The following is a 14,354-nucleotide window of genomic DNA, read 5'->3' on the forward strand; positions in this document are numbered from 1 at the left end:
GGGTAAGAACACGATGGGAACTGTTGTTCCCACAGTGGAAGTTTATAAAGTCGGGGATATTTAATAAGCTATTACAAATTCCCTACTACTTGTAAATTTTTAAGGAGTTAATTCTTTATAAACAGTATATCATCTTCTATTTTCTTCCTATAACCTTGCAATCTCACAGCCATAAAACACTTTCTAGAACCACCCCTGGAGATATTTAGGAAGCATAAGAGAACGAGTTTGAGTTTTATATGTGGGAGATCTTTGCAAATGTCCAGCTGTCCAGAGAAAAAAATGGGCTGCCTGAAGAAGTGGTAGAGTCCTCATTAGTGGAGAGTCCAGTCATACGCTGGGGAATGTCTTTTGTGAGGAGGACAGAGAAGATTTAAATCCTTGGATTGGTAAGTTGACTGCAACTTGAACATCTACCCCCTGACTTTCCTAATTCCATGTATTTATCTTTTAATACCTCTACGTATTATGTACCTACTACTACGTATTAGTATTTGTGTTTACCTTCCATAACCCCCCGACTCAGGGTGTGCCTTGAATCCCATTTGAATTAAGAGCAATGGAGAAAAGTGAAAGTTACTCGCTCAGTTGTGTCTCTGTAACTACGTGGACTGTAGCCCGCCAGGCTCCTCTGTCCGTGGAATTCTCCAGGCAAGAATACTGGAGTAAGTTGCCATATCCTTCTCCAGGGGGTCTTCCCAACCCAGGGATCAAACCCAGGTTTCCTGGGTTGCAGGCAGATTCTTTACCATTTGAGAGGCCCGGGAAGCCCCGAGAGCAATAGAGGCTTGGAACCAAAGGCAACTCAAGATGTCTATTCATTAGTATGAATGCTGCTACATCAATGAGTATAAAACAAAGGCCTCAGCAAAGTCTAGAAACAGGAAAAAGAAAGGGCTTCTCCTCATACACTGTCCATCAACCAAGCCCATTTCCATTTCTTTCTGGAAACACATACACTCTCCCCTCTGACTATTATGCAGAATCTAGCCTTTCCCAGAACATCATTCTCCCATCGCACATAAAACTGACACAAAACAGCCTAGTATTTAAACAACATACACTCGCTTGCTTGCCTCTCCCCAACTCAGAGGATGGCCCATCACAGGGACCGATACCTTCCTCCCATCGGGGTCACACCCCAGCCTTCCTGCACACTGAACGGTAGCTGTGCTGGGTCTTGAGGGCCTATTTAGAATGGGCCAACTGCTTAGGAAGGCTCCTCTCACCTCCTCCCTGCCCACTGAACCCTGCTGAACTTCAAGTTAAAGCATTTCCCAAGATCAAGACTCACAGGCAAATCCAACTGGGGAAAGGGGCGAATACAAGGATGACAGGAGATGGACCCGTCACTCATGGGACTCCAGGACTAAGCCAGTCAACCGACCAGGCCTTTTGGTCCTTGCCTTCTCTCTGCTCCAGCTGCAGCCTCTCAACACTGTCGCTGGTTAGAGCAGACCTCCTCACCAGATAAGGGTGGGATTCTGCCCAGAGAGTAGCCTAAGGAAGAAAAGCTACCCCACGCCCACCTGCCCTGCGTCTCTCTTCAGCAGGGTTTGTGGCTCAGAGTCACTTACCTTTTTCTTCTTCTTTAGAATCACTTTCACTCCATCCACTGAAACCATAATGCTCACCTTCTTCTTCTTGATGTTCTTGGCTTTAAACTCATACTGCAAGCGAGAAGAGACAAAGAAGCGCAATCCAGTTAGAGCGGTGCGTCTGCACAGACCCCGAGAGCCTGCGACCTGGACAAGAGGGCCACGGACGGGTGGAGGGAGCTGGTGCAGACTCTGGGGACATGAAGCACCTCAGGGGGTGTCAGAGCAGGTGGATGTCTGTAGGCAGGAGGTTGGCGGTATGTGGGTTGGAACGGGGACTCTGAGTGGTCACTGGTATCACACTCAGCTATCACATTGGGCCACGGGAATGGATCTGATCTGTTCTATCAAGATGAAAACAGAGCCTACTCTGAGAATCTCATGAGAAATCCAGACCCTCCCCTCATTAAATCATTCTGACATTTAATGGCTTTCATTGTCGGTCAGGTTTTCGTCAAGTCTACCCAAATGCTGCTGAGACGCTATTCCATCCTCAAAAAAAGATTGAAGAGCTGCGATCCATCCTCAGATCAGAATTTTTACGTTCGTAAAGATCATTATGAAATCTAAGTTATTCCCTACAAGGTCAAGTCCCAAATTCCCTGATCTGTAGGTCAGTCTCCAGACCTGCCCGCTAGTCCAATATTCTAGACAGCATTCTAAAAAAAGGGTCTGCCTACTGACGGTTCCAAGGGAGGACATCCCATCACAGCCCTATATTCTAAACTTCTATCTGTGGCCTGAACAGGCCTGCTTCAGCCACAGACTACACTGCTGATGGCTGCTGGCCTTCATCCTCAACCCCAGATATTTCTCTATTACATTTCTCATCCACAGCCATTTCTCAAGTTTGCGCAGGTATTCAGAATGGTGATATAACTCTACATTTTCTTCACTGAACTTCATTCTAAGCATTTATCCATTTTCATCTTCTGGTCCCTATCTTGGTATCACCACCTAGCAAACTTACCTGCCCAGCTCTCTAATCAAACATTTGGACTAGAGATTTAAAAATAATAATAGGATTCATGTCAATGTATGGCAAAACCAATACAGAATTGTAAAGTAAAATAAAAAATAAATAAATTTTAAAAATAAAAATAAAATAAAAATAAAAATACAGGACCCAGGGCCAAAATCTCTACTCCAACCCATAGGCTCTCTTCTCTGGGACCTTTTATACTCAAGACCCTTCCCCATCATGCCACCACCCGAACTGGTACCTTGGTAAGGTACCAGCTCCTTGCCTGTACATCCAAAACCTATTTCTACTTGGTATTTTGAAAGACATGAATCTAATCTACCCTAACAAGATAAAAACATAACGTACCTTGAAAATCTCACAAGAAATCTAGAACCTTTCCTTAGCCATGCTGTTCATGCCACTCTGATTTTAAGAACTCAAAGGAGAGCTTCCTACCCTGTTCTCGATCCCTTCCACTGAAATGTCAGCTCATTCTCTTCTTCTGTTGCACAGCTAGTGCTGACGCCCCTTGGGTGTCTGCTTCTTAGAGATAAGGACACGACCCAGCTAACTGAGGTGAAGTAGTTTTCTTCACGTCATCAGGGCAGGTTTCGGTTTACTGCTGATCTGAGTTTCTAGGTGATGGCAACATAAATCACTCCCCAGTCTGGTGGCCATGTCTCCTATTCTCCCAATCACTCTACCCTGTCAACAGCTGTCCTTTTTACCAGGGATCCTGAAAGAAGGGCAGCAGACACACAGGAGAAAGAGAAGAACACATCAACTTCAGACTCTGTTTCAGAGTCTGGGAACCCAGAGCCAATTAAGAATAATACAATATAAAGGACAGGGAGACGTGCCATCTGTACTGGAGTCTGGCTATGAGATGGCCCTGGTCATGTTACAAATTGCTCTCTAAGTCAATGGCTGTAAGCTGGCGGAGGGTAGAGCTGTGTGATCAGCATGCAACTCAAAGCACGGCTACAATCTGCAGGGTGTTCCCCCGACTGCAGCATTCTGCTCAGGTGCAGCACTAGATGAACTGAAATTATCTCTGGGTGGGAGAGCCAGCACGAGACTCTATAAGTCTGCTGACTTTGGCCTTGTGCCCACTGGGAGAGGTGAACCAGCTCCATTTCCTGGCCACACCTGCATTTATTTACCTCTGCTCGCAGGCTTTCAATGAACACAGTCTTTCAGCTGTGCCTCCTTTGGAAACGAATCATTAAAATCACAGCTGCTCCTGCCAGTAGAAGGAGTGCAAGGGGTGTGTTCTGATGAGCTCAGGTGGGAGATAGGGCTTAAGAGTCCAGGAAACACCCAGAGGTGGACAAACCTGCCCCAGACACATCAATCTCTGCCTGCTTTATTGTCTTTGCTCTCAACCAGTATGTCACTCGCATAAGGTCCACATATTTCCTTCTTCCCTCTTTCCAGCAACAAATCAAAGCAGCAAATTTTAAAGGCTTCCCTTGTAGCTCAGTCAGTAAAGAATCTGCCTGCAGTGCAGGGGACCCAGCTTCGATGCCTGGGTTGGGAAGATTCCTCTGGAGAAGGAAATGGCAACCTACTTTAGTATTCGTGCCTGGAAAATCCCATGGGCAGAGGAACCTGGCGGGCTATAGTCCATGGGGTCGCAAGAGTCAGACACAACTTAGCAACTAAACCACCATCTCTGCAAGGCACGATGTCACTTCCCTGCCCTGGTTCTAGAGAGCAGATTATTGCCGGCTGAACCAGACCCATAAATGGCTTCCATTTCCAGAAAAATATGACTATGTTGCTTTATTGTTTGGTCCATGGTCCTATTGGTTTCATTCTCTTTGGGATTTAAAAAAAATCAATATCCCTGCCCCCAAACCAAGGCTGGCAAGAGATGCCCAACCAGCTCTTTGGCTGTATATCTAAAATCTAAACCATTTCCATACTTTGTACTTTGACAACCTTGGCCGTGTCTTTAATACCCTGATCTTAAGAATTCAAAATGCAACCAAACACTCTCTTTGGAACTGGAAAACAGCCTCTGATTCGGTCACTGCCGTAGTTCCCGATGGCTCTTCTTTGGTGTGTGGGCACAGTGGCAACGTGGGAAAGCATGACCAAGCGACTGCATTGGAATCTCAGTCACAGTGCTAACACAGGTGTCCTCCTTACACAGCTGGTGGGCTGCTCTCCAGAGCGCTTCAAAGTGAAGAGGGCAAAGAGAGGCTTCCAGGCCCCACGATCGCTGCTAGTATGCACCACCTGAGCGCTGCTAGTATGCACCACCTGAGCGCTGCTAAGGCTCTTGGGTTGGACACACTCTGCACCTACTCCACGTGTCTGGTGTTCGGATGTCTCAAAACCCTTTCCAACCAGAGAACAGGTACTCAAATTGCAGTTCCGTTGAAAACCAGGGAAATGAAATCAAGTGTCTGGAAAGGTTCAAATCTTTATCATAAAACCATTTATTTATATGGCAATTATACTTCATTTGGACAATCGTGTTATTATGCTCACGGCAGGGGACAGAAAATGGATTTTAAAGAGAGAAGATGATAGGAGTGGCCAGGAGAACACAGAGAGAAGAGGCTCACAAGGACAAGCTCTCCTCTTTCTCAGACCGCACTATGCTAAGGGGTAGGCAGGTCCAGGAGGAAGCATCTGTGTTCTGCCGGGTAGGAATCTAGTCTGCCCAGGTTTTGCCAGAGGCCGAGGAACAAACAGGACTGCTGGTGCTACCGTCTGCGGCCCAGGCCACCCTTCCACAAAGCCCATGCCAGCTTTGAAGTCTGTGCCAACTGGCCTGGCTCTTTCCCCAGTGCAGCCAGGCTGACCTGATCTATTTGCTTTGCTAGTCAGAGCCCCACCAGCAAGGACAGATTAAGCCCGACAGGACCTGACCTTTTAGGAAACAAAACATTATAAGCCCTGGAACACTAACCACTGACTAGAAAGACCAAGTGTCTGGGTTCATAAACAGAGCCCGGAGACCCTGTGTGGGAAGAGCAGCCGTGGAACTCAGCGTGCTGTGCCAACCAGTGAGGCCCGGGAAGGGGAGGCTGGGTAGAGGGAGGCGCCCAGGTTCAGCAGGCGCCAGGAGTAAACACTCAACCAGGACGTGAGTAAGAACGTCAGCTGGAAGCCAGAGAGCCGCTATCTCAGGTTATCTCTGAGGCCCCAGGGCTTCCTTGCCCCCACCTCCCAGGGCTAGCTCCTAATCTTGTGTGTCTCCAGTTCCAACCACAGGGCATCCAAGAAGGGGAAGCAGGAGGTCTGTAACAGACATGTGTGTTAATGAAGGGACTGGCCCAGTCCTGCTGTACTGCAGAAGTAAGTATTAATAACAGAATCACTTTCTTAGGAGGCAGGGGGAAGCTTGGAGCTGTACAGACAGACAGATAGACAGACACGTACACACAACCATTTCCATGGTAATGTCTAGCTCCCTGAAGAATCCTGGATTTTTTATATAAGGATCTTTGGTTCTTCTATTACCTTGTCAACAACTTACCTAGTGATACACTCTCATCAGCTACATAGGAAGCTGATCCTCTCTTCTCCATAAAATTTCCTTTGCCCAGCTCCTTCCCACTGTCCCCACAATGTTATGAATCAAGATGCTACTTGACCTAGAGAGGAGATTTAGTTTGCAACATAGACAGTGATGTTCTTGCTTGGCCAAGCTCCTGGCTTGTAATCAGCTGTGTTTACCACCTTTCTAGAATAAATCTCATGGCTTTGCTTCCTGCGAGTGACCACGGAAAATTTTAAATGAGTTCTAGTAGTGCGACCAGGCCTTTTAATCACATTCTGCCCACAGTCTTGGGTTCAAGAGTGCAAACACTCCTCTACAGTAAAACTGTAAGCACTTCAGCCAAAGGCACCGTCTTATAAATGGTTTGTAGAAAGTCACTTTGTGCTTAACATTTGAAAGGTTAACAAGGTACTTGCATGTGTGTATGCTCAGATGCTTCCATCGTGACTCTTCGCGACCCTATGGACTGTAGCCTGCCAGGCTCCTCTGCCCATGGGATTCTCCAGGCATGAGTACTGGAGTAGGTTGCCATGCCCTCCTCCAGGGCATCTTCCTGGCCCAGAGATCTAACTTGCGTCTCCTGTGTATTGCAGGCAGGTCCTTTATCCTCTGAGCTATCTGAAAAGTCCCGAGTCCACTTACATGAGGCACCTAAGAGTAGTCAAATTCACAGAGACAGAAAGTAGAATGGTGGTCATCAGGGGCTGGGGGAAAGGGGAGACTGAGGAGTTAGCATTTAAAGAGTACAGCATTTCAGTTTAGGAAGAAGAAAAGATCTGGAGACGGACAATGATGATGGCTGCACAATACAAATGCTGTACGTAGACTGCATAGAATTGTATGTTTAAGAATGGTTGAAATGGACAATTTAAAGTATATTTTACCAGTAGAAGATAAACATCTGAAAACACTGTAACAAACACATTTCTTCTCGCGGCAAGTCCACTTGAATTCTGCTTGCGCAAGGACATTTCTGTTACTCTCCCACATACAAGTCAAACCTTCCATACTTTTCCATACTTCCATGTAATTGCATTTGCTAATGTTTATGCCCAGAATGCCCTCCCCCCCACCATCCGCTTGATGAACTCCTGCTTATTCTTAAAATATCTACTCAGCCTGCTCCACAGGGAAGCCTTGCAGGTCAACTCCCACTTCCCGTATCCTCCCACAGAACTACACCATCAACTTGGCTGCCACCACCATATGTGAGCCTCTACTGTCACTCACCACTGACAGGCGGTGTATTTCCCACTAGGCCAGGCCCTCCTTGAGAGCAGGAAACATCTTACACGTATTTGTACCCAAGAATACAGCATCAGGACACAGGAGGATGATAAATTAATGTCAAATAAATTAAGGAACACAGCTGACAGTGGTTATTTACCAAGCCTGAGAAAACATAACACTGTCCACAAAGGTAAAATAAATCTCCCATAAGTTAATTAACTGATTAACAACTCAAGCTATTAAAACCTAGGTTCCATTCCATGGGTATAGAGACTGTAAGAAGATCTGACTTTCTTTAATTCTTTTAAACTCCACAGCATGCTGGTAAGTACCTTATCTTTTGCTTGATCCATACTTCATTAAGTGAAATAATTTAGAGCCTCCATCATTGGTCAAGGCTGTTCTCAATCAAGTCATGGCACAGAGGTAACAAATCGACGGGGTGGTCGTGCAGGTGAGCCTCTGTTCTCCGGGCAACCCAGCTTCCCTAAGTTGCAGCTCCTGTGCCTATGGAGCCAGAAGCTGAAGGACACGGCTGCCGAGGAGCGTCCATGCAGCCCCCGACACTGCTGTGTGGCTCAGTACCTTGTACTGTTCATTCCTATGAAACCTCAGACATGTGAGCAAGACAAAGACCAAAGCTGGTGCTGAATCCACATTCTAGAATACCTGAGGATTTGGGGGAGTACTAGGTATAGACATTTGTTCCTATCTATCAACCTCAAGCCCAGCATAACTTATTTTAGCAAGACATATCACTGAAAGTTGGGTATAAACAAAATCCCCATCAAGTGCACATTATTTAAAAGAAAGCAGAGGAGCTACTTTTTAAAGAAAGGAATATTCACTGCCACTGTAACATAAACGTAGGATGTACGTATTCACCCAGTTCTGTAGACCAGGAGATCTAAAACTTGTTTTAGATTCCTCTTGGGACACCTGATTAAATGGCAGAATCTGTATCCACAGCCAGACCTCAGAGATGCTCGTTCAGCCAATCTGGGATAGGGCTAGAAACTGGCTGCTTCTTTTTTTTTTTTTTTAAACTACAGGAGGCAATACAGATCACATTGCTCATAAACATTACTCTGGGCTATAGAAGCATACAACAAGAGCTTTTACATATTTTTATTTGTATCCAGAATTGCTTTAGACAAAAATCAAAGAATCTTGATCATATATGAGCATACTATATTTTAAGTGTAGATGCTATTATAACAATTAAAATATAGATTCTTAGGAAAGCACCACTGCTATTTACAGTTCTCTGTTTTCTAAATCAAAGGCATTAAAATGACAGCTATTATGCTGGGAGGGAATGAAGCTGGGTGGTAGACATCAGGTGTTCATAGGTTGTCGTTTTGTATCTGTTAAATATTTTTTACATTTAAAAGTATTTTTACTTTACAAATATCTTTTCAAATTAGTACTAACATTACTTACACCCTGATAAATGGTAAAGAAATGGAGTATACTCGTAGAAAAAAAATACAATGAGGAGAAAATACTTAAAGATGCTCAATCTCACTTAATCAAAAGGCAAATTAAATGAGATTCCATTTTAATGTACCAAATTGTCAAATATTTTTACAAAGTGATAATTTTCAATTATAATGAGAATATGATAGGAAAGAAATTCTAGTGAGGGTATGATAAGAGAGATACATATATACTACTGCTGGGAATCTAAATTGGTACAACTTTTTAGGAAAGCAATTTATAACTATCTATCAGTCCTAAAAACTGCTCATACCATTTGATCTCAGTACTCCCATCAACAAATTATCCTAAAAAAATAGTCACAGACTGGCACCAAGATCTGTGTTCAAGGATTTTTAGCACATCAGTTATGCGGAGGCTCAAAAATTTACACTAAAATACAAATGAACAAAAAAAGTAATTGCTCCTTCTTTCTATAAGCATCTTTCACCTTGGTGTGAAGGCTTTATTCCTACTTATTATGTAAGTTAGGGGAAATTTGAAATCGGTCCTCTTAAGGCAATGTTGTCTACTTTGGTTTAAGACAGTGGTCCTCAGGATTAATACGTTCTTCTTTGGATCATCTTTCAGGATATCACCCTTCCTTCCCCTTTCTTTTCCTCCCAAGGAGATCCAAAGTCACAAATGGCACGCATAGTTTAGAAATTCAGTTTGAAAGGCAGAAGGTAACTCTCCCAGCTTTCCAGCACGTGTTCTCAGTCGCTCGGTCATGGCTGACTCCTTGTGACCCCATGGACTACAGCCCACCAGGCTCCTCTGTCCATGGGATTTTCCAGGCAAGAGTACTGCAGTGGGGTGCCATTTCCTCCCCCAGGGGATCTTTCCAACCCAGGGATCGAACCCACATCTCCTGCATTGGCAGGTGATTGACTCTTTACCACTGAGTGACCTGGGAAGTTCTCCTCTTAATACGGCTACACTGGCTACTGGTATACATTGTCATTTTTTTTTCTTTTTCATTGAATTGTAATTAGCATGCAATATTATATTAGTTTCAGGTGTACAACATAGTGATCCGTATTTTCATACATTATAAAATGTTTACCGTGACAAGTCTATTTACCATCTGTCACCATACGGAGTTATTCCAACACTATTGACTATAGTTCCTATGGGGGCTTCCCTCATAGCTCAGTTGGTAAAGAATCTGCCTGCAATGCAGGAGACCCCAGTTCACTTCCTGGGTCGGAAAGATCCACTGGAGAAGGGATAGGCTACCCACTCCAGTATTCTTGGGCTTCCCTTGTGGCTCAGCTGGTAAAGAATCCGCCTGCAATGCGGGAGACCTGGGTTCGATCCTTGGGTTGGGAAGATCCCCTGGAGAAGGGGAAGGCTACCCACTCCAGTATTCTGGCCTAGACAGTTCCATGGAGTATGCAGTCCATGGGGTTGCAAAGAGTCGGACATGACTGAGAGACTTTCACTTCATTTCACTTCACAGTTTCTATGCTGTACATTACATCCATAATGTGACTTATTTTATAGCCAGAAGTCTGTACCTCACCTCTTAATCTCCTTCACCTATTTCACCCATCTAACCCAAACCCTTCCCCCTTAGGCAACCACCAGATTATTCTCTGTATCTATGAATCTGTTTCTATTTTGGTTTTGTTTTTTAGATTCTGCATATAAGTGAAATCTCTGCTGATTTGCCTTTCTCTGATTAACTTCATTTACCATAATACCTTCTAGGTCCACATCAGTTCAGTTCAGTCGCTCAGTCATGTCTGACTCTTTGTGACCCCATGAACTGCAGCACACCAGGCCTCCCTGTCCATATTCCAGTAATATTTTATGGCTGAGTGCTTTTATATAACACATCTTCTTTAACCATTCATTGATGGACACTTGGGTTGCTTCCGTATATCAGTTATTGTAAATCACGCTACTATGAAGAAAGTATATATATCTTCTTGAATTAGTGTTTTCATTTTCTTCAGATAAATACCCAAAAGTGTAATAGCTGAATCATATGATAGCTCTACTTTTAGGGTTTTTTTTTTTTTGAAGAATTTCCATATTGTTTTCCATGGCTGTACCAAGTTACATTCCCACCAACATGAGGTTCTCAGGAGGGTTCCCTTCTCTCCACATCCTTATCATCACAAAGGTTTCTTACCTTTTCGATAACAGTCATTCTGACAGGTGTGAGGTGATATTTCACTGTGATCTTGATTTCCATTTCCCTAACGATTAGTGATGCTGACTGCCTTTGCATGTGTCTACTGGTCATCCGTATGCCTTCTTTGCAAAAAAAATTTATTTAAGCCCTCTGCTTATTTTTTAATTGGGTTGTTCCTTGTTTTGATATGAAGTTACAGGAGTTATATCAATCCCTCATCAAATACATTGTTTGTAAATATCTTCTCTCATTCAGTAGGTGAATTTTGTTGATTTCCTTCCCTGTGCAAAAGCTTCTGAAATATTTTATCAACAAAAATTTAGAGGAATTCTTGTGTTTGAAATGTTTGGAATCACAAATGTTGACCAGATATTTCATCTTATGAAGAAGCCACTGCCTGAAAACAGTAAAATAGTTCCCTAGGTTCATTCACAGAAAACTCAAGCCTGAAACTGTTAGCCCTGTGCTCAACCTCTGTTACCTACAGCCCCAGCACCCCACCAGCCCAGAGTCTTGGCTCCAGAAAATAAAATCATCACTCAGTCCTCCCTTCATCCAATACATGTGTAATGAGCTCTCAGATATGCAGGCAACTCCATTTATAAGAGGCAGCAAGAAAAGGAGGAAGAACTTACTGGCAATTAACTTCACAGGATCTAGAATAGTCTCAGACTACTCAACGGAAAGCACACAGTCTACACCCCGAATTCTTTCCCATGCTAATCGCACTGGCTGCCCTCATTTCCTTTGCGGCTTCCCACCCTATTCCACACCCCAGGACACATGCCAATGACCTGGGACGAGCACAGAATGCCAGTAGGGACAGAAAAACATGGCAGAGGGGCCCTCTGAACATCAGGAGGCCTTCAGGGCAGGAAGCATCCAGTTCACTGCTTTCTGGAGCACTGTGACGTGGGGAGACAGGTTCATCCGCACACAGATGTTCTGTGGGAGGGAGACAGTTTCACAGTGTGGAGAGACTGGCAGGACGGTAGAGGGCAAACGAAACAGGCTCTCGGGTGACAGGCAGCGGCGGCCTTAAGTGCAGGCAATTCCAGGCTGTGTACCCAAGGGAGCCTCTGAGTGGCGGCTGCTCCCTGCAGAGAGAAGACTAGACGGGCCCTGGAAAACAGCCACCACTTTCTTTGACTGGGAGTATGCTGACAGGTCACGGGGAGCTGAACAACACCCCACATGATTAAGGGCCCCAAAGGGGTGATTTATGAAGCAAGATAAGTACCACTGCTGCTAATAACCCACTGAGTTCAGGCTGCCTTTCCCTCCACTAGCTCCTGCAGTGCAGTAAAAACACATATTAGAACCTTCTCCTTTTAAGTAAACTCAGAGGCACAGATGGGTGAAAAGCCAAAAATAAAACAACAAATCCCGACTGTGACCAATTCCATCCTTCTCCTCTAATATCTAACCCAGACCATCCTCTAGGTGGTTAACACAGTATCTCATATAAATAGGAAGATAAGGGACATTAAAATCATCTTCCAGAGGAAGAAAATAAAGACACAACAATGCTTAAACAGAATAACTCATATCTACACACACACACACGCCTGAAGGAGTAAAAGCCTGCCAGTACTTAGTAGAGTCACAAATCAAGAATTTAAGGTTCCTTCAGACCAAAAATGGTTATGAGACAATGAATCCTTCTGGCTAAGGCTTGATTTCTCGCTCTTTAAAAGAAGACAACCATACTGTGTGACTTCCTGCATCCCTGATCATCCACCATGCACATCTCCACCTCTGCCTTGTAAAGTTAAATGAAACAGTGCACATCAAATATTATAAAGTCCCTGAAGAAGCCACACTGGACAGTGATTCACAACAAACATTCCCACTCTCAGCTGTGTGACCCTGGGCACCTAACCTCTCTGGGCATTATTCTTCCCTTCTGTGAAATAGAGGTATTGGGTTAGATGCTGTTTGAGAACATTCCAGCTCTAAATGTGATTCCAGATAATACAAGGCTCACAGCCCTTGTAGGAATGGTGTGATGGGCAGGCTCACCTGAAGAGGGTAAGGGAGAAGGTATGCTAACAAGGAGATGAGGGTGTTTGGGCAGGGCAAGGCCGATTCCATAAGCAGAGGTAGAGGACGGAAGGGACAAAGAATGCAGACAGACAGAGGAGGGCTCTCACTTGGAAAGGAGATTATTAGAGTTTTGCATAGAAAGGAGGAGGGACTTGCACTCTTTCAGGTTCTGAAAACAGTGAAAAGCAGAGGGGCAGATGGTGAACATAATCTTGGCACCAGCACTGAGGATTCCAAAAGAAGAAACTTGGGAAATGGGAAACAACCTAGGAATGACCGGGAGTATATATCAAGTACTGGGCTGTAAGAATAAAGAGAATGTCTGGATGAAATCACTAGACTGAGAACCAGGATAAGGAAAGGGTCTCTAATCTCTTTCTCTAAAGCATCTCTAAATGCTCTCAATAAGGACAGCAAAGTGAGCACAGCAGACGTGTTTAACATCAAATGGTCTGCCTTGTACTGGAGAATCTGGGTGTAGAAGTTAGAAGGGAATTTAGAGGGTATGTAGGCATTCATGTGAGACTCCTTTGTCTAGCCTCTCCCAAGTCTTTGATCCACTCAACCCCTCTTTGCAAGTTCAGGCTTATCAGCACAGTGAGAAAGAGATGAGACCTGGATAACCTGTGCTTGCACTCATCCATCAGTCATGAGTTTCCAGGTTGGAGGAGAAAACAACGGGAAGACCACAACGACCACAGCAGGACAGACGGCTGTACCGCATCTCAGGGTGTAACAAAATGTGTAAGGAAGGCCATTCTTGGGAGACTGGAGAAACTATCTGGGGAGAAGAACAACAAAAAATTCAGACGTGGGATGACTCGGAAGTAACAGTGTTGTCTCTGCTAAGAGGTCGTTCAGTCTAACTGAATTCTGGCAGCTGTGTTTGAGAAGTAGTTTCTTACTATGCCTTGAAATCTACTCACAGCAGCTTCCACTTACGAGTCTCTAAAGCAGTACTTCTCGGACCTTAAGGTCCGTATGAATCACCTGAGGATCTTGGTAAATTACAGATTCCGTGGGTCAAGGGGTAGAGGTGGGTATAGGGTGGAGGGTGGAGAAGGGAAGTTCTGCCTTTCTAACAAAGTCCCAGGTGATGCTGATGGTACTGGCCCACGGACCGCACTTTGAATAGCAAGGCTCTAGGGCCAGGGTACGTAAGTCCAAACAACACCGGATATGCTAGCTGTTTGAGCTAATGACCTCTACGTTTTTCCTCAGTGTTAATGCCCTATGGTTCCTACCCAGGATTGTGTATGTCAATATTCTGGGTCACATCAAAGCTGAGACAGGTTGTTTCTCATTAAAGGTACTTTGAGATGGCCAAAAATCAAACTCTAATATACAGATGATAAACATACATTATCCAGAGCACAA

The 14,354-nt window shown here is 44.5% G+C and overlaps 1 protein-coding gene across 2 annotated transcripts in view; it reads right to left on the bottom strand.

The window, feature by feature from the left end:
• The window catches only part of LOC120855527 (carboxyl-terminal PDZ ligand of neuronal nitric oxide synthase protein-like), a 360,532-nt gene that overhangs the window by 106,433 nt on the left and 239,745 nt on the right, over positions 1-14,354 (bottom strand). For both annotated transcript variants that reach the window (XM_040230013.1, XM_040230012.1), the window contains exon 3: positions 1,578-1,670. In XM_040230013.1, the coding sequence (XP_040085947.1) occupies positions 1,578-1,670 (93 nt within the window). The remainder of the gene's footprint in view (positions 1-1,577; positions 1,671-14,354) is intronic.

Source organism: Oryx dammah, unplaced genomic scaffold, assembly GCF_014754425.2.
Source record: "Oryx dammah isolate SB20612 unplaced genomic scaffold, SCBI_Odam_1.1 HiC_scaffold_28, whole genome shotgun sequence".
In the NCBI taxonomy this organism is placed as follows: Eukaryota; Metazoa; Chordata; class Mammalia; order Artiodactyla; family Bovidae; genus Oryx; species Oryx dammah.